The sequence below is a fragment of the Pseudophryne corroboree genome, chromosome 1 (assembly GCF_028390025.1).
Source record: "Pseudophryne corroboree isolate aPseCor3 chromosome 1, aPseCor3.hap2, whole genome shotgun sequence".
Taxonomy (NCBI): Eukaryota; Metazoa; Chordata; class Amphibia; order Anura; family Myobatrachidae; genus Pseudophryne; species Pseudophryne corroboree.
In genome coordinates this window covers 1,081,090,568-1,081,110,489 of record NC_086444.1, presented here as the reverse complement: position 1 = coordinate 1,081,110,489, position 19,922 = coordinate 1,081,090,568, and the positions used below count along the sequence as shown (strand labels likewise).

Below are 19,922 nucleotides of genomic sequence, written 5' to 3'. Positions count from 1 at the left end.
GCCACTCTCTTGGGAGCACAGCAGAGCCATAGGCATTTCTATAATGGGTGCAGTGTGTGCAGTGCACACAGGCCCCTAGGTCTGGGGGGGAAGCCCCACACCGCAAACAATGCACCCATATAGTATACTTACCCTGCTACAGTTCCGCAGCAGCGGCCCTGCAGTGCGGGCACAAATCACTTGGAATATGTCCGCCATGGCCATTTCCGAGTGACTTGCACATGCGTACTGGAGATGTCCCCGGAAACTAGGCATGGGCACCATGTTCCCTAAGACCTGCACATGCGCAGTAGACTCTGGTATTATGACAGAATCTACTTGCTGTCGGAGAGGAGGGGGCCACAACAGAGGCTGCATGCAGGTCCCCTCCTATCTTAAAACGCTCCTGCTCACAGAAATTCAGCAGTCTCACGCACATTACGCAAGTGTGTAACGCATTTTGATGTGTTGAGTCACTTTCCAAGTTTAAAAAAAAAACTTTGGCAAAGCGTCAACTTTAATAGATACGAGATTAATTAACGCTCAGTAACACATTCTGATCTATTCATACAGGAAATGTGCACAGCTGGAAGGGTTCAGTGGTCTATCTGTGATACGTGTAAACAACGCAATGGGCATCAAAATTCCCTTGAACTCCCGGACAATTATATAGTGCATATACACTGTACAATCTTACAAACGACCGAACAATATATCGTGTGTCGTCCGGTAGTTAATGATATATCAGATATATACTGTATGTAGGTAGCGTATACACACAAGACGATCTACTGAAAATCATTAACAATATCATCAGATTGACCTGCATGTACGACCAATCTGAAGATGCAACGAACGACTCATGGGAGCGTGCGATAGTGCAGGATCCAGTCTTTAGGGTGACAGTAAGTAGGTCGACCACTATTGGTCGACAGTAAGTAGGTCGAAAGGGAGTCTAGGTCGACATGACAAAAGGTCGACATGAGTTTTTCACTTTTTTTCTTTCTTTCATTTTTTGAACTTTTTCATACTTTACGATCCACGTGGACTATAATTGAAACATAGAGACATAGAATGTGACGGCAGATAAGAACCACTTGGCCCATCTAGTCTGCCCTTTTTTTAACCATATTTTTATCTCAAAACTTATTTGATCCTTATTTCTTTATAAGGATATCCTTATGTCTATCCCATGCATGTTTAAATTGCTCTACTGTCTTAGCCTCTACCACCTCTGATGGGAAGCTATTCCACTTGTCCACTACCCTTTCTGTGAAGTAATTTTTCCTCAAATTTCCCCTGAACCTCCCCCCCCTACAGTCTCAGTGCATGTCCTTGTGTCCTATTGCTTCTCTTCATTTGGAGAATGTTTCCCTCCTGGACTTTGTTAAAACCCTTGATATATTTGAAAGTTTCTATCATGTCCCCCCTTTCCCTTCTCTGCTCCAAACTATACATATTAAGATTTCTTAGTCTTTCTGGGTATGTTTTGTGATGTAGCCCGCGCTCGGTAACCTGTGCCGAGTGCAGCGAGGCACCTTGCCCGAAGCATGGCGAGCCATGCGTGGGGACACCGTGCACTAATTGGGGTTCCCGGTCACTGTACAGAGAAAACGACACCAAAAAAAGTAAAAAAAATCATCATGTCGACCTACAGTCCCAGTCGACCTAGAAACCATGTCGACCTATTTACTGTCAACCAACAGTGGTCGACCTAGACATTGTTGACCTAAGTCTAATGTACCTAACATACCACACCCCGATAGTGCATACACACTGGACAATTTTGAAGATTTCCAATTTGGCTCAAAACAACAAATTGTCTAAACTATCATCTAATGCAGTGATTTTCAACCTTTTTCAGTTCGCGGCACACCAAAAAGATTTAAAAATTGCCAAGGCACACCATCGGTACCCCACGGAAAAATAAAACACACACAGGGAAATAAAACAAACATATTTGTCCCCAAGGCTAAAAACACAGACACATTGTCCCCAACAGTTATTAAAATAATGCACAGTACTTGAACACACTGTCTGCCACAGTAATTCCACACATTGACCCTCATAGTAATGCCATCACACTGTCCCCCATAGTAATTGCACACATTGCCCCCCCATAGTAATACCACCACACACACCGACCCCCACAGTAATGCCACCAGACACACTGACCCCCATAGTAATGCCACCAAATATACTGACCCCCATAGTAATGCCACCAAATACACTGACCCCCATAGTAATGCCACGAAACACACTGACACCCACAGTAATGCCACCAGAGACACTGACCCCCATAGTAATGCCACCAAACACACTGACACCCACAGTAATGCCACCACACACACACTGACCCCCATAGTAATGCCACCAAACACACTGACACCCACAGTAATGCCACCACACACACACTGACCCCCATAGTAATGCCACCACACACATAGTAATGGCACTGCACACACATCATAAAGCACTGGCCCAAACCTTTTTTGTTTTCCCCCTTAGCGGCAGGAGCATTGAGGAGCAGAACACAGCAGCACGGGCCACGAAGGGAAACTAGTCGCTGCCTAGGCGGGATGGTGATGTGTACGTGACCTATGAGTCACGCCATGTCGTAGGGGTCACGGGCGGGCCCGCAGGAGAGCTGCCGTCTTCACTATACAGTGACCGCAGAAGAGCTGCCTGTGCTGCCCGATAGTGATGCTGTAAATCAGTATCACTATCGGGCAGTGCAGGCAGCTCTTACGCGGTCATTGTATAGTGAAGACGGCAGCAGACGGGGACTGGCAGCAGGGATCTCTGGCGGCGGCACACTTGACAACCGCTGGCGGCACACCAGTGTGCCGCGGCACAGCGGTTGAAAATCACTGATCTAATGTGTACCCAGCTTAACATCTCAGAATGGATATAGAGTCAAGGTGCAGCAACAGTCATTGCCTACTGTCTATATGCAATGGGAAACGTCACAGTGATCGAGCTTTTCTACGTTCTGTACTGTTTGATATAGTGCCTCATAGCACTGAAGTCATGGGTTCAATGCCCATGGGTTCAATGGCCCTAACTGTGTGGAGTTTGTATATTCTCCCCGTACTTGCGTGGGTTTCCTCTGGGTACTCTGGTTTCCTCCCGCAATCCAAAAATATATATACTGGTGAGGTTAATTGGCTCCTAACAAAAATGAACCCTAGCGTGAATATGTCTGTGTGTACATGTAATAGGGAATATAGAGTGTAAGCTCCACTGGGGCAGGGACTGATGTGAATGGGCAAATATTCTTTGTAAAGCGCTGCGGAATATGTGTGCGCTATATAAAATAACTGGTAATAAATAAATAAATGTCTCACTGCTGTACATGCCATATCAGTCTACTCCCCTTATCCTGCTTATTTGTCTCCTCCTACCATTTTTCTCCTGTTTGTTTTTTTTTAGTTTTTATTTAATCCCTTTTGTAAAAATGGCAATAAAAATCCTATATGGTTTAAATAAATAAATTATTAATATAAGAGTATACCCCCTTTAATTCCCACTAGGGGTGCTGGCATTGTGTCAGTGAAGTAAGAAGTGACAGAATATGACATATTTCCAATGAACATTTGTGGAGGGTCTCATGTGAGTTTAGGTCAAAGAAAAGCCTTGAAGGACATTCTAACCTCCAATGTGTTTGCCTTATCTAAGAGAAGAAAACTAATCAGCTAGACATAGCAGGTACGAACATGACGGGGTCATTTACACGCACTCCTGTAGGGAGTTAGGTGCTTATTTACTGATCACTGAGAGAGATAAAGTGGATGGCGATAAAGTACCAACCAGCTCCTGTCATTTTTCAAACACAGCCTGTAACATGGCAGTTAGGAGCTGATTGGCTGGTACTTTATCTTTCTCCGATGCTTAGTACATAGACCCCATAGTCACCACGCGTTTCTTGGCTAAAAGGGTCTGTTGGGGAAAGGATGGATTAATTTTTAAATATAATTAAGTATAGTTTAGACTTGGTGCTTACATTTTTTGAAAGGCTCTCTCCCGAAATCAATGTCCTTACCATTCTTTCCAGTTAATAATCTTATATTACACTGTGGTGACACATAATTCTTGATGACACAGCGCTATTTGTGGGTCCAATGCCCGGAGGTCCATTTAGCATATAACCACCATTGTATTTGCTAGCTGTCTATATATTCTGAGTAAAGTTAGAAAGTTGTGAAGTTTTGCACATTTAATTTTCTTATCTCATTAGTTGCTATTTAGGAAACATGAAAGAACAGGCATTGTAAAACATAGTACTATTGAATACTTCAAAGCTCCTGAGTTACTATCCTCCTAGGAACCATAAAATAGTGCTGTTAACGCAGCCTGGTAGAATTACTGGTAACTTCATTGCACTGGATAATATGCTGGCTCCCAATATATTTAAATATCATTAATATACAGAGGAAGCTATCTGAGCTACGACATAAAATCTATGCAGCAGGAAGACCAGGGTAAATACATAGGTAACAAAACTATTTTATTCCTGCTACTGGAAAATTCTGATTATCTTGTATCTAGATGCAGTAATGTGTAATTATAATAACTAGTATTACAGTATTCCATGTAAAATGACCTGAGGTGATTTTCTGGAGGACAGACATTTAGGAAGAAGTAAATAGTACAATGGCCTGACATTTTTATTACTAGCTCTCATATAGTTCTGCCCTCCAAACCTAAATTATTCTCAAAATCCCAGACGGTTTTGTACTAAACCATGTATGTTATATATTCTTCCTAATCGGCGTTTGCCTTGTGATTCTGGGACTAATCCCATTGCAAACATATTAAAGCACAATTAATGATCGTGCACTTTGGGTGGGGGCTCCAATCTGATGAATCTTCAGATTGCAGATGACCTTGGATGTAATTATTTGTAGGTAATAACCAGTCAATATAACTGCAGAATTACCAGGCCACCCCCTTAACTATCTGCATTGAACGATCAATATTCTGAATTCTTTAAAGGAAAATGATCACTTTTTAATACCTTGCAGCTCGGAGCACACGGAGAACAGACCTCACCTCCAATTTAGGCTCCTACACAAATGCAGATAGTGAATGAGTGCTACTGATGTTCTCACTGGTGTTGAAGTAACTTATGGCCATTTTAACATATTGCAGGGGCTAAAGAGGCACTTGCCCCAGGCCAACTATTAGACTTCTTAGTAACTGTTTATGGATAGCACTTCTTTCACTTTTTTTCTCTCTAAAAGGTAGTCTTATGTTTGCAGTTACTTACCAAGGTGACCCCAAGATCTCTTATGGTCAAATAAAAAAATAATAATTTGTAAAATGTGTCCTTGCTCTACAAATGGCTTAAAGCTGCCCTGACACAAATAAATGGCCAAATAATTTTTATAACACATCTGCCAGATCACAGACTCAATGGTGGGACACCCTGCATGGAAAGTGTCACGTGATCTTCTTCAATGGGAGGAGCATTACTTCCTTCTTCCCACTATACAGTAGGTATGAACAGGAATGCTTTGCCCCAATGAAGATTCCCATATTTGTCTCTGCAGTGCTGACGTTTATCAGAAGCACGTGAAACATGACTAATGCATTATACAACTCTGATTGGCATGCTGGGAAATGTCAATAATGGAACAGCAGTGCATACAGGATAAGGATAGGGAGAAGCTAAGCATCTAGTGGCAGGATAAGAGCAGTTAGCAACAAGCAGTTCACCTAGAGAGTTATTGATAGGGATGCGGTTACAATCCCGATGGTCAGGATCCCGGCGCCGGAATCCTGACACATCACGGAATGCTGGCACCGGAATCCTGAAAGGGGCCAAGACACTGACGCCGGGATCCCAGCTGACGATATCCAGATCGTTGAGACAGCGGGCCGAAAAAGTACTATGCAAGGGATGGGGGTTAGCTTGTTTTAGGCAGATGCCGCGGTGCGTATGCGCAAACCCTGGGCTTCTATGGACTGCATCGACAGGAAGCCAGCTCTCTGCTAATCGCAACCCGGTCTGGCAGTCCCAGAGGGAGGAAACACCTCCCAATGGGCCTGCCTTGTGTGTCTGTAATTGACAGGTAGCCCAATACTGCTGCCCTATGTCCGCTGCCGCACTCTGAAGTAATGGCTTATGGAGACTCGATCCACCAGTATCTAGGCCTGCTACCAAACCCGCTACAGGGCCGCAAAGGACGGCACCCTTAGTGATAGCTGCTCCCCTGGTGCTTTTTCACTGCAGTATTACTGTGTTTGACATGGCCCAGGCATGCGCGCCAGGCAGTTTCTGACTGTCAGATGGGCGGCTGAGCTTGTCGCTGCCTCGCTTCTATCTCTCCCTGTATTTGCTGCGGAGTGCTGATAATTTAGGAAGGTCGTACACTGAAAATGATTAGAAAAATACAAAGAAGATATTGATAACACAGAATCTGTTATAAATATCTGTACTATGTAATCATCAGATCAGTGGAATATGACAGATGAGGCTCTGCCTCCCCTGCCTGCACCTCAATGAATGTAAAACTCTTTACGCATTGAAACAAATCATGTAATGGGCACAACTGTGCTCAGTGATGGCTACAACTCTATGGTTCTAGTCTTCAGCTGGACAATATGGCTTCCAGGGTACCGTATTACTGTCCTGGAGTGTTGAAAATGAAATCTATAAATTTAACTTCTCTAACATTTGCTCATCTGTCAGTGGAGCTTATAATTAAATTTTTCACCATTGTCTAGTGTCTCCCGCCTTACAGGAACATATATTGTGCTTCTCGGCTACGTAAAGAGCACAATTAGGGCACAACTGCTAAACACAACCATATGTAGATGGAGTGGTAAACCACATGAAATGTAATCTTATAAAGAATAATCTGGACTTTTTTTGATGTAAAGGCAACAATTATTAAAGACACATGATTTGGATACAAGATTAACTATGCTTCCTCACATAATTCTGTTGGAACTGCATGAATAAACCCTTTGAAAGGTCATATGATGCATATGATGTACTGTAGCATAAGGTTTAAATCTAATAAAGTTCTTTCTAGAGGTTCAGTGTAATGACTTCCCCACTAGTGTAGGAGGCACTGCCTTCCAATTATTCTGAACAAAGCTGAATCTTATCTTTCTCCCTGCATAATCTATTGTCATTTTACACTTTCTTAAAATTCTCAATAAAAGTTTTATTTTTTATTTTTAGATGATTAATAATTATGCTAATTTTAAAGACCTACATTGGAATGTAATGAGAATAACCAGGAAAGGTGACCTACCATGAAAGTTTTGGTATCCTCTCTATTGGATTCTAGTTACCTCTCTAAGGCTTCTATATACTGTATGTCAGCTGTATAAAATGTAATTGGTATTTATACAACATGAGTATATTAGCGAAAATGAATATACTGGTGGCATGCCTGTGCTTGCCCCTAAAATTCAATATATGATGGAAAACAACTCTGAATGAGGACACAGCGTAACAAAGATATATTTATATTTGTAAAAGGTTAGCAATGCAATGCACAAATCCCCCAAAATTAGGAGACTTAACTTCTGGTAACCGCCCTTCGTAAACATATCAGGGTTCCTCAGACTAGGATACCGAGAGGTTCTCTAGAATGTTTGTGGTTGTGTATATAAGGGATGTATCTGGAATCCTGACAATCAGGATGATGGTCATTAGAGACCAGCATGGGAATCCTGAATGTAAGTATAAGCATACCTCTCAACTTCCAGGAGGGAGGATGCGGAACTCCGGTGCGGCCTAGCCGTGCTTGCCCGGAATAAGGGGGCGTGGCTTCACAGTAATGCCGCAATCATGAGCCACCCCCCCATTTTTCATCAGTATGGGGGCATGGCTAGCTCTCTGTGAGCTGCTGGCATGCCCCCAGTCCCTCTTGTCTCCGTGAATAGTCCCCGCTGCTCTGCTAAGCAGGGCAGCGAGGGCAGAAGCCTCCCAACTGCCCCACTCCCCCACCCCACCGCGTGACACTGTGGCCTGCGGGTGGGACAGCGGAACAGAACCCAAAAAACTGGACTTTCACGCGAAAAAACGGGACAGTTGGGAGGTATGGTATAAGGGAGAGGGTTAGGGTTAGGCTGTGGGAGGGTAAGGAGAAGGGTTAGCAGACTTATCAAAATGTGTCTGTATTTGGACCGTGGCATCCTGACTGTGAGGATCCCGTACCCAACCCCTATATAATATATATACCATACTTACCGACATTCTGGCTGCTCTCTGCGGGAGAGAGCAGCCAGGTCGGCTCAACAGGCGGGCCAGGAGCACTTTGACGAATGGAGGGGGTGGGCCGGAGGCAGTACGGGGGCGGAGCAAGGACGGGACAGGGGCGTGGTTACAGTGATGCCTTCTTTAAGCCACTCCCCCACTCTGTAATGCCGCGATCACCGGCATTACAATGCAGGGGGCGTGGCTACGATAATCACGTCATCGTCTGCCCGGACCGCCCACTTTACACACAAAGTGGGCGGACGGGCAGGGGGGACCTCGTCAAATCGGGAGACTTGCCTGCTCTTCCGGGGGGCTGGGAGGGTCATCCGATTTTCGGGAGCCTCCCGGCTATTCCGGGAGAGTAGGCAAGTATGATATATACACAGTACATCTCTACAGTACAGTACAAATTCTTTACCCTAAACATCTAATAAAAATTGAAATTTGCCCTTTAAATGTAAAACACTACTGCTCATGAGGAGCAGATTGATGATCAAAGAGGCAGCAGGTGGCAATGTGCTGCTAGCTGCACTCACATGACGAGGGAGAGGGGGGGAGTGAAAGCTCTTAGCATCTAGTGTAGAAATCAAATCCAGTTCTGAAAAAAGAAAACAAACACCAGAGTGCAACGTGGCAATGTACTGTGCATAAAGCATTGCACATATTACAGTTTAACATATTTTAAACAAAATAAATGTATTACTGAAAATGTGCTAGATACACCATCAAACTATTGCTTCCCTTGAGAACACTACATCCACTTCCACGTTAATTTATCTTTGCTATTAGGTAACTTGCTTTTGCTGAGTTGTTGTCTATTAGTTTTATGAGATTACACTCTATTTTGTTCGACTATACAATAGAGAATGATATGCTAAAAATAAACACACGTTTAATTTGATGAGCTGCTGAGCTATGAGTGAAGAACACAGACCCTAAACCCCTCTAAAAGTAACAGACAAAGATAAAATGTACCCATCTGCAAATGTTATACACATTCCACATGAACTACTGGAACAACTGCAGCTACTGTGCCTCATACTCAGCACCACTTTCTCTTGTGTCCTGTGCCTCCTTACACTAATAAGCATCCTTACTACCTGTAACTGTAAAACTGTTAATGATAGTGGTGCAGAGTGACTAAAGGTGTGTACACACGGAACAATATGGCTCAGCGATTTTGACTAGTCAAAATTGCTAAGAAAGTTAGTGCATAGCGAGCGATAGCGATGCGCGTCCCCGCCTGGTCGCTATCGCTGGGAAAAATAGACTTTGCAGGTAGGTCAATTTTCACTATGTCGCTGGAAAAGTAAAAGCATCCCCCTGTTTAAATGAGTTAGTCAAAATCGCCCATAGCCAAAATCACTTGCACACCAAGTCAAAATCGCTGGTACAGATAGTCAAAATCCGCTACTGGCAGTTCAAGGTAAATCACTCAGTCAAAATCGCTCATAGGCCCTCATTCCGAGTTGTTCGCTCGCTAGCTGCTTTTAGTAGCATTGCACACGCTAGGCCGCCGCCCTCTGGGAGTGTATCTTAGCTTAGCAGAATAGCGAACGAAAGAGTAGCATAACTGCTACTAAATAATTATTTGCAGTTTCTGAGTAGCTCCAGACCTACTCCTAGATTGCGATCACCTCAGTCCGTTTAGTTCCTGGTTTGACGTCACAAACATGCCCTGCGTCCTGCCAGCCACTCCCCCGTTTCTCTAGACACTCCCGCGTTTTTCCCTGACACACCTGCGTTTTTTAGCACACTCCCAGAAAACGCTCAGTTACCACCCAGAAACGCCCCTTTCCTGTCAATCACTCACCGATCAGCAGTGCGACTGAAAAGCGCCGCAGGATCCACAGCAAAACTGCAAAGTTTTTAGTTAAATAACTAAGCGCATGCGCCCAGCGTGCCTTGCGCATGCGCAATTAGCAACAAATCGCAGCATAGCGAAAATCGGCAACGAGCGAACAACTCAGAATGACCCCCACAGTCAAAATCGCTCCGTGTGTACGGACCTTAAGATAGAGGCAGGAAGCCAGGTGGCCAACCAACATCTGATTATTGTTCTTTGCTGCTGCGGGTGGGAGCAAAACTCCCTTGCACAGCTCATACTCTGTAGTGGGGTCCATACAATTAACAAGTTGTATTAAATGTGTTGTTGTTTTTTTCTTTGAAAGCATTTAAAAAAGTATTGGCTGTTGGAGTACATTGCTTTTAAAAAAAACAACAAAAAAACCTTGAAGCGTCTAGCAATCTCAAACTAGTCAGAGTAGATTTCCAGAATACAACAAAATGTCCTATACAGACACATAGGGAGGGAGAACTTGGCCGCCCATGCCTACAAAAATAAAACTTACAGGCTCACTTGGCAGAAGCTATCCTAAGCCATGCTAATGCCCACGCCACAACATGAGCTGAAAAGCAGATATAATTAGGTACTGTTTGCTATCACCATATAATACCCCCTCCCCTACATGACTCATATTTTCCCCATCCTATGTGTCACATATTCAATTTGGAACTTTTTGAACACACAGACGCATAAGCTTATAGAGAATCATAATTGAATGACTGCGCTGTGGAAGAAACAAGCATTTCCACCAGGCCCAAATTACAAAGCATGAACTTCATGACCGTATCAGCCTCACTGACAGCTGTTTCTCTCAATCTTTACAGATACACCACCTATTTGGCTCTAGGATCACACCACAGACCACTTACTCCAGCTTCGCCACTTGAGGCCACCCCTGTGGGCAGATCAAGCTTGAGTGGTGTGATCTCTACCATCATTGCCTCTTACTCAAGAAACTACATGAGCTCAGATGGGAACAGGACTTGTGGGAGATCCTGGAGTCTGAAGACTGGCATTAAACTATGGAGTGAAGTGCAATTAGCTTGATCTTAGTGCAAATAAAAGAAAACTAAAAGCTCCTATTCCTGTGTTATCTGGTATCTTCTGAAATGTGAGCCATCTATCCAACTTTGGGGGTAATTCCAAGTTGATCGCAGCAGGAATTTTTTTAGCAGTTGGGCAAAACCATGTGCACTGCAGGGGGGGCAGACATAACATTTGCAGAGAGAGTTAGATTTGGGTGGGTTATTTTATTTCTGTGCAGGGTAAATACTGGCTGCTTTATTTTTACACTGCAATGTAGATTGCAGATTTAACTCACCACACCCAAATCTATCTCTCTCTGCACATGTTATACAGGTTGAGTATCCCTTATCCAAAATGATTGGGACCAGAAGTATTTTGGATATCGGATTTTTCCGTATTTTGGAATAACTGCATACCATAATGAGATATCATGGCGATGGGACCTAAGTCTAAGCACAGAATGCATTTATCATCATATACACCTTATACACACAGCCTGAAGGTCATTTAATAGAATATTTTTAATAACTTTGAGCATTAAACAAAGTATGTGTGCATACACACAGGCCCTCATTCCGAGTTGATCGGTCGCAAGGCGAATTTAGCAGAGTTACACACGCTAAGCCGCCGCCTACTGGGAGTGTATCTTAGCATCTTAAAATTGCGACCGATGTATTCGCAATATTGCGCTCACAAACTACTTAGCAGTTTTAGAGTAGCTCCAGACTTACTCTGCCTGTGCGATCAGTTCAGTGCTTGTCGTTCCTGGTTTGACGTCACAAACACACCCAGCGTTCGCCCAACCACTCCCCCGTTTCTCCGGCCACTCCTGCGTTTTTTCCGGAAACGGTAGCGTTTTCAGCCACACTCCCATAAAACGGCCTGTTTCCGCCCAGTAACACCCATTTCCTGTCAATCACATTACGATCGCCGGAGCGATGAAAAAGCCGTGAGTAAAAATACTATCTTCATAGCAAAGATACTTGGCGCAGTCGCAGTGCGAATATTGCGCATGCGCACTAAGCGGAATTTCACTGCGATGCGATGAAAAATACCGAGCGAACGACTCGGAATGAGGGCCACAATTCATTTATGTTTCATATACACCTTATACACACAGCCTGAATGTCATTTAATACAATATTTTTAATAACTTTGTGCATTAAACAAAGTTTGTGTACATTGAGCCATCAGAAAACCAAGGATTCACTATCTCAGTCTCACTCAAAAAATTCCGTATTTCGGAATATTCCATATTTCGGAATATTTGGATATGGGATACTCAACCTGTATCTGCCTCCCCTGCAGTGCACATGGTTTTGCCCAACTGCTAACAAAAATCCTGCTGCTATCAACTCAGAATTACCCCCTTTATTGTAAAGATTGCAGGCGGAGGGCACCATGTCTCTCACATAATGGTATGGTCCAAAGCTCCCATACAATGTTATGTATTTCCTCCTCCCATGTCTGACTCCAGATGTTACAAAACATACTCTAAAGGTGGGTACACACTGGAAGATATATCTGCCGATCAATTGATCAGCAGATATATCTATGGACGGATCGGGCAGTGTGTTGAGCATACACACTGGCCGATCTGTCGGGGACTGATGTCATAAACTGGGCGGGCATGTACACACTCCCGCCCAGGTCAGTTGTCAATCACCGCCGGCCGCTGCAGCATGTGTACGGGCGGGCGGCCGACTGCCCCGTACACACACAGCGATGCGCCAATATATCGGTAGATATATTGGCCGTCGGCTGTGCTGTGGGGCCGACGCGATACATCTGTGAACAACGGAATTCACAGACGTATCGGTCGTACACCCAAGCCAACAGACCCGCGATATATCGGCCATTCAAGAGAACGGCCGATATATCGGCCAGTGTGTACGGGCCTTAAGAATAATAGGACACATAATCAGGGTGTCTAGATGTTTAACTGCACTTTAATCAGACTAATAACTGCGCTAAGAAAGAAACAGCATACACACAAGCTGTAACAGCATAATATACTACTGCACTAATCAACAGCATATGGAACGTGCTGGAGTGTTCGAGTTGTTTTTTAGACGTCTGAGTGCTGCCACACGTTCCATGTATTCATGCCATCTCCGGTCAGCAGGAGAGTGGTAACTGGAAGGCACCGACGCAAAGTATTCCTAGCAGAGGAGAGGTGCCGGCTCCACGAACCAGTATATATATATATATATATATATATATATCTAACCCATACTTAAAGTTAGGAAAACTAAGTATATATGTAAATTAGCAGGAAAGCGCCCCCTCCCATATATATTAAACATTGATAAAAACATGGATTTTAAGACCATATTGTAAGTTTGGATAGAAAATGGCAACACACGGCTCAGCTGCCAACAGACTAGGAAAATACTTATTGCCCACACATGACTAATTTAAGCAATGTGTTTGAAATTAGATTCTAAAACACTACAGGGGTTATTTACAATGGTAGATAAAAGATGTATTAAAATAATTGAATAGAGTCCACAATAATGCTTCTTTTTTCTTAACTTGATGGCTTGTAAGTTTATTATGTACAGTATTCGTTAGTATGAGATGCCCCCATTTTCTGGAATGCTGCCTGTCACCATCCCCCAAAATCCAGCAGTATGTCAATCATGCTGTGGCTTTGGCTGTATTCTTTAAACATTAATATTTAACATAAACACTGAAATAGCATCCACCTTTTATTCAGCCCCAGAGATCACTGATGTCTACATGTGCACCTGTCTACTCCTCCAGGTAGTGAAGATCAGGGAAATGTGTGGTATATATTTCTATGCTTCCATCTTTAGAATTGCAGTACCAGGTTATGAATATGATACAGTCTCCTGTAGTCTGCCTCAATCGTCTACAGACTATAAACCACTGGTATGAAGAAACCAACTGTCAGACGGTCGCGTTGGATGGACACAACCGTCTTCAGGGTTGAATGGAAGCAATGACAGTGGTGATAACATATTGTTGCTTAACCCTTTCCTCGCTGCCTCCACAATCACTTGGTACATGCATCAGAGTTGCTTTATTCACAGTAAATAAGGCATAGCTGCATTATTATCATTTATTTAAATTTTTATTTATTTTACTGGCAGAAGATCTACTATGCCCCTGGATCAGGATGCACACTAGAACTCTAGAGCAGGGGTTTTCAACCTCACCCTCAAGGACCCCCAACAGGTTATTCAGAATTTCTGTCTCTTCCAACAGGTGGGGAAATTACTGACCCAGTAAAATAGTTTAACTCACCTGTGCATGATTAAAGACATCCACAAAACATTACCTGGTGGTGGCACTTGAGGACTGGAGTTGAGAACCTCTGTGAATCTCTTTGTGAACCCAAGGCCTAGATGGGTCTTCTAGCATAGCTCACACAATGAAGATGTTGGTAAACTGTTACTATAAAGCGCTACCAATATTCCATAATCATCAACAACTGGACGTCGTTCTCACCCTACATTATAAAGTGCTTAACATTTGTAAAAAAATGTTGTATAGTTTCCCTAAGCACAATTCCCCAATGGGTGGGTCATGCTACAGTCTGGCACTGGCGGTACCTTAAACAATTAGATCATCAACGCTAAGAGAAATGTGTTTTACCCATGTAAAGGTATTGGGATAGATCTTTAAATAGAAACTAATTAGTGTATGTTAATAAAAAAGATTTCCATTAGCCATGGATATAGTGGATGATTAAAAAGGTGATATATACAGGTGCAGTAATCCATAGCAAATCATTAGCTTTGATTGGTTTAGAGAATAGTACACTAATAAAAGTCAATATCTGACAGTGTGATCATTTGGACCTATTTTAATAGATAACCCAAGGGCTAGAGAGGTTTATTTGGGATATAGTGGGAATAGAAATGCAATTAATATTGTTTATTTACAAGGTTCCACACATGCAACGGAATTTGCTGCACTATGTAAGGAATTGTTAATAAATAAATAAATGAATAAATAAATAAATAATGTAAACATACAAAACCTTTCACATTAATAGGCAGTGTCGGACTGGGGCATGAAGAGCCCACCGGGGGAATTCAGTGATAGGGGCCCATACTTAAGGGTGTGGCCAGCCTACAAAGAGGGTGTGGCCAAGCTCCACAGAGGCTTGAAACACACAATAGTTTAGTGCAGTGTAATGCAACATATCTACCTTGTATAATACAAGTGCACAGTCTGGAACCTGATCCCTAGAGAAAGGAGTGGGCACTCAGGCAGTGGAGCCTACCGGTGGTTTCCCTTGTACCCCTGTGGGCCAGTCCGACCCTGTTAATAGCGTATAATGTATTAAATACAATACACAAAGGAATGTCATAGCACATGACAAACATTCACATTACACCAGACTGAGACGGATAGATGACTGGGGCATGGGTGGGAACTCACTGAACACAGCAGAAGTCACAGGTGACAATTCAGCACTCAGTGCTCTTGTACCCAATGTTTAGGTGAGAAGACAAAATCAGTGCTGGTGATTAATTTAAGATGAAGACTGGCCAAGGTATGTTTTAAGCGTGCAATTAAAAATGGGGGGGCAGGTAGAAAGTCTGACTGAGTAAGGAAGTGAATTCCAGAGGATGGGCACCTCTAGCGTAATCTTGGAGATGAGTGTGAGAGGAAGTGACCAGGCTGGAGGAGTGACGCTGGTCAAAGGAGAAGCAGAGAAGGGGGAATGTGGGCAGCTACATAGGGGGAGGCAGAAGCCATAAGGGGGGAGAGGAAAAGGAGACAAACAGGAGAGAGGGAGGTAAATTTATGTAATATTCTCAGCACATCCGTAATGCTTTACATAATACTTTGCATAAAAATGAAAACATTCTAAATGAAATACAGTTTATCAATATTTTATTGATCTCTGGTAATACAGGTATAAAAGGGGGGGTCAAGGATTAAATTAAAGAGAGGGATGGAGGCCAGAGAGAAGGAGGTTACAGTAGTGTAAGTGTGACATGATGAGAGCATGACTGAGAGTTTTGGTGGCATCTGGTGTAAGGAAGGGATGGATTCTTGCAATGGTCCTGAGATGTAAGTGGTAGAGCTGTGAGATGGCCTTAACGTGGGGAATGAAGGAGAGAGTGGAGTCGAAGATGGCAACGAGGCAGCGCATTTTAATCACAGAAGAGAGGGCGATGTTATCAACATAGAGATAGGTGTCGGGTTGGTGGAGAGTAACCTACCACTAACCTAACCTACCAGAAAATTAGTACTTCTCTTCCCATAAAACTTTACTGTTATAAACTATGAACTCCATTCTAGGTAGTACAATCAATTTTCTAGACTCATATAGCACTTGTTAAAGATGATCTTACTGTACTTCGAGATCCTAAATATAAAATACTGTATTTGGAATCCAGTGAAGTCTAATGGGTGCTTGTTGACATTGTAAAATATATATTTTAGCTCCTCAATGTAAAAAAGAAAATGCTACAAAATGATTATAATGCCTTGCCAAGGCGCAAACATTGAGTCCTAGAGCCACACCACTCTTATTTCCATCAGCTGTGAGCCAATGTGATCTGCTTGGTAATGCACAGCTGGTGTTATTTTTAAAGGCTCATTTTTATTATAAAATGAATGATTTTTGTCAGAAAAATAATAATAATAATGACAGACGGATTCTGCCAGCTTAGTCTGTGGAGCTGTGAGAGTTTCCTAAGGAACAAAGACTGTGACTGATCTCACCACTATGCTGTGCATCTACTCAATGCTCTGTTGGAAAATGTCTATCTGCTTTGACATAAAAGATAAGGCTACAATGTGCTACATACATAAAACATAGTCTGTACCAATCTCATATCAGCAATAACAAATTCAAGACTCAAAATATAATTTTAGGGCCAAAATGTATGTTTCACAAGCTTATTTAATGATAAGTGGCACCAGAGCAGGAGTTCGTGCATCACCTATGGTTATTAAAGCACAGGAGGCAAATTATGTGCACAGTAAGTCTAGGCACAAACGTTTCGATATATTGTTCATTCGATCGACCACCGATATATTGCTAGTGCATTGGCGGGTGTGAACACAGCTGATGCCGATATATAATCCAGATATATCGGTTCATCTGGCTGTGTGCACGGCCGACCGCGTGATAGGTCGGCCGCAGCTGCCATTGAATAAGATGTCTCAATTTGGTGGGCATATTCAAATGGCTCTGCTGCCATACATATCAGGTGGCGGATAGGTAAGTGTGTATGCACAGGATCGCTTGTGCATAAACCTTACCAATAAATAGATCGATCTCTTGAATCGATGAGAGGGCTAAATGTGTACCCAGCCTATCAAACCTCTGAGGCAGGCCTGAATCAGGCTTATGTGGACACACAGGACCCCTATGTCCAGGGCCATCCTAACAAACGGGATTACTGGGCAGCTGCACTAGGGCCCCACAATTCTAGGGGCCTTTACAGAGTGGCAGGTTGGTCTGGTGTCTCCTGAGCTTCTTGGGAGGCAGGTAGAGAATGCTGCCCAGCCACTCTGATTGTGAATTCCACACAATCAGAATGGCCAGACAGCATTCTCTAACCGCCTCGCAACTTGCAGCGAGACATTAAATGACTGTCAGCATGCCGATTGGTGGATGGCTGGAGCTATCCATCAATCAGAGTGCTGACAGCCATACACTGTATGGAAACGTGGAGAGATGGTGCAGGACCGCAGGAGGGGTAAGTTATGAGTTAAAAAATAAAAATCCTGTGAATGGGTGGATAGAGGCCACAGTGCAATTCTTTGCCCAGGCCCTACAATGCTGTTAAGACGGCCTTCCTTGTGCCAACGGACGGCCTGCACTGCTCTTTATGTCACTGTACGTAATGCATTTGCATGATGATCTGCTAAGTGTACACTGCTGGGTAATATATCAGCACTTTATAAACAAATGAATGTAATAAAATAGTCAGAATTTTTCTAGTTGATAATTTAAATCCAGGTTAGGTAATAAGGGTCCATCCACAGTAATCTCAGCGGTCCTGTGGCTATTACTGCAAACATGAACATTTATAAAGAAACATTTGATAAAGGGGCTATGTTTTTACTCACCAGTTTGCATTACGCACCGAATAGCATAATAAAGTGACTACTGTTCTGTAATTCATTTTATTAATTAAAAGTTGTGAAATAATGTTTCTCAAACTCATTTCTCAAGTAGAGGGGAGCCTGGGTTCAAACATTGGCAGCCGGCCTATAATTGGAACTTGCGGCACTGGTTTTACCGAATAATTGTCCCATTTATATAATAAGGAGAACTAGTCACCATACCTATGGGCATTCATTTTGTGATGTGCAATAACATTCTCACCATTAGTATAATACAAGTGTGGAAAAGTAAACTATTGTTTCCAATGATAGACGCCATCTAGTGATGGTAAGTTTGGGACTATGGCGTCTTTCTAAGTGCTGTCCTCTACATTTCCTGAGTAAAAATGCTAGGAACAATAGCGCATCAAACACGTGACTGGCATTTGTAGAAGGGCAGACACCACTAAATATATGGCCTTGTGTCTAGCCTTTGGATGAGCTCAATGCATCTTCATTACATCTGATTATTTAAAACAGTTTTTACTTTGCTAAAGAATCTGTAGTCACAAATCTATTGGACTCGCTCTTCAAACAACATATGGCCAGGATTGCTCAAGCTATGCAGTCAATAAATAATTAACACTGCTATTCATTTTATTGGTAAGTGAAGCAGAAACATTTATATCAAAGGTTCACGGCAGCCACTGGGGAAGAAGAGGAAATCAGACCGGGAATAGAGGTGAACTGATGACCTATTTTCCCTGGATCCCACTTTTCCAGCACTGCCTGAGAATAATGAATGTGATTTTACAGTGTTTCTTATGACCTTGGAGTGAACTACATCTATAGATCCCTAGTTACTCTATTCCATTGTTTTAATCCTCAAATGTCTGAAACTGCAGTGTTAGGTCTGTCCACTATTACTGAGTCTAAGTCTGCCTACTATTACTGGCTCTGGGTCTGCATAGTATTAGTGAGTCTGGGTCTGCTTACTATCACTGCGTCTGGGTCTGCCTACTATTACTGGGTCTGACTACTATCACTGAGTCCGGGTCTACCTACTATCACTGAGTCCGGGTCTACCTACTATCACTTAGTCCGGGTCTACCTACTATCACTGAGCCCGGGTCTACCTACTATCACTGAGCCCGGGTCTACCTACTATCACTGAGTCTGGGTCTAGCTGCTATCACTGAGTCTGGGTCTACCTACTATCACTGAGTCTGGGTCTACCTACTATTACTGGGTCTGACTACTATCACTGAGTCCGGGTCTACCTACTATCACTGAGTCTGGGTCTGCCTACTATTACTGGGTCTGACTACTATCACTGAGTCCGGGTCTACCTACTATCACTTAGTCCGGGTCTACCTACTATCACTGAGTCCGGGTCTAGCTGCTATCACTGAGTCTGGGTCTACCTACTATCACTGAGTCTGGGTCTACCTACTATTACTGGGTCTGACTACTATCACTGAGTCCGGGTCTACCTACTATCACTGAGTCTGGGTCTGCCTACTATTACTGGGTCTGACTACTATCACTGAGTCCGGGTCTACCTACTATCACTTAGTCCGGGTCTACCTACTATCACTGAGTCCGGGTCTACCTACTATCACTGAACCCAGGTCTACCTACTATCACCGAGTCTGGGTCTAGCTGCTATCACTGAGTCTGGGTCTACCTACTATCACTGAGTCTGGGTCTACCTACTATCACTGAGTCTGGGTCTAGCTGCTATTACTGGGTGTGCCCAATATTACTTGGTCTGGGTCTACCACTATTACTGCCTTTGGGTCGGCCTACTAT

The 19,922-nt window shown here is 43.2% G+C and overlaps 2 protein-coding genes across 7 annotated transcripts in view; one reads left to right on the top strand and one right to left on the bottom strand.

The window, feature by feature from the left end:
- The window catches only part of NSUN7 (NOP2/Sun RNA methyltransferase family member 7), a 421,001-nt gene extending 409,876 nt beyond the window's left edge, over positions 1 to 11,125 (top strand). Inside the window, exon 12 of the mRNA XM_063921030.1 lies at positions 10,868 to 11,125. Coding sequence (XP_063777100.1) covers positions 10,868 to 10,930 — 63 coding nt within the window. The 3' untranslated portion in view covers positions 10,931 to 11,125. The remainder of the gene's footprint in view (positions 1 to 10,867) is intronic.
- APBB2 (amyloid beta precursor protein binding family B member 2) overlaps positions 1 to 19,922 on the bottom strand; it is a 501,466-nt gene that overhangs the window by 116,139 nt on the left and 365,405 nt on the right. The window lies entirely within an intron of this gene.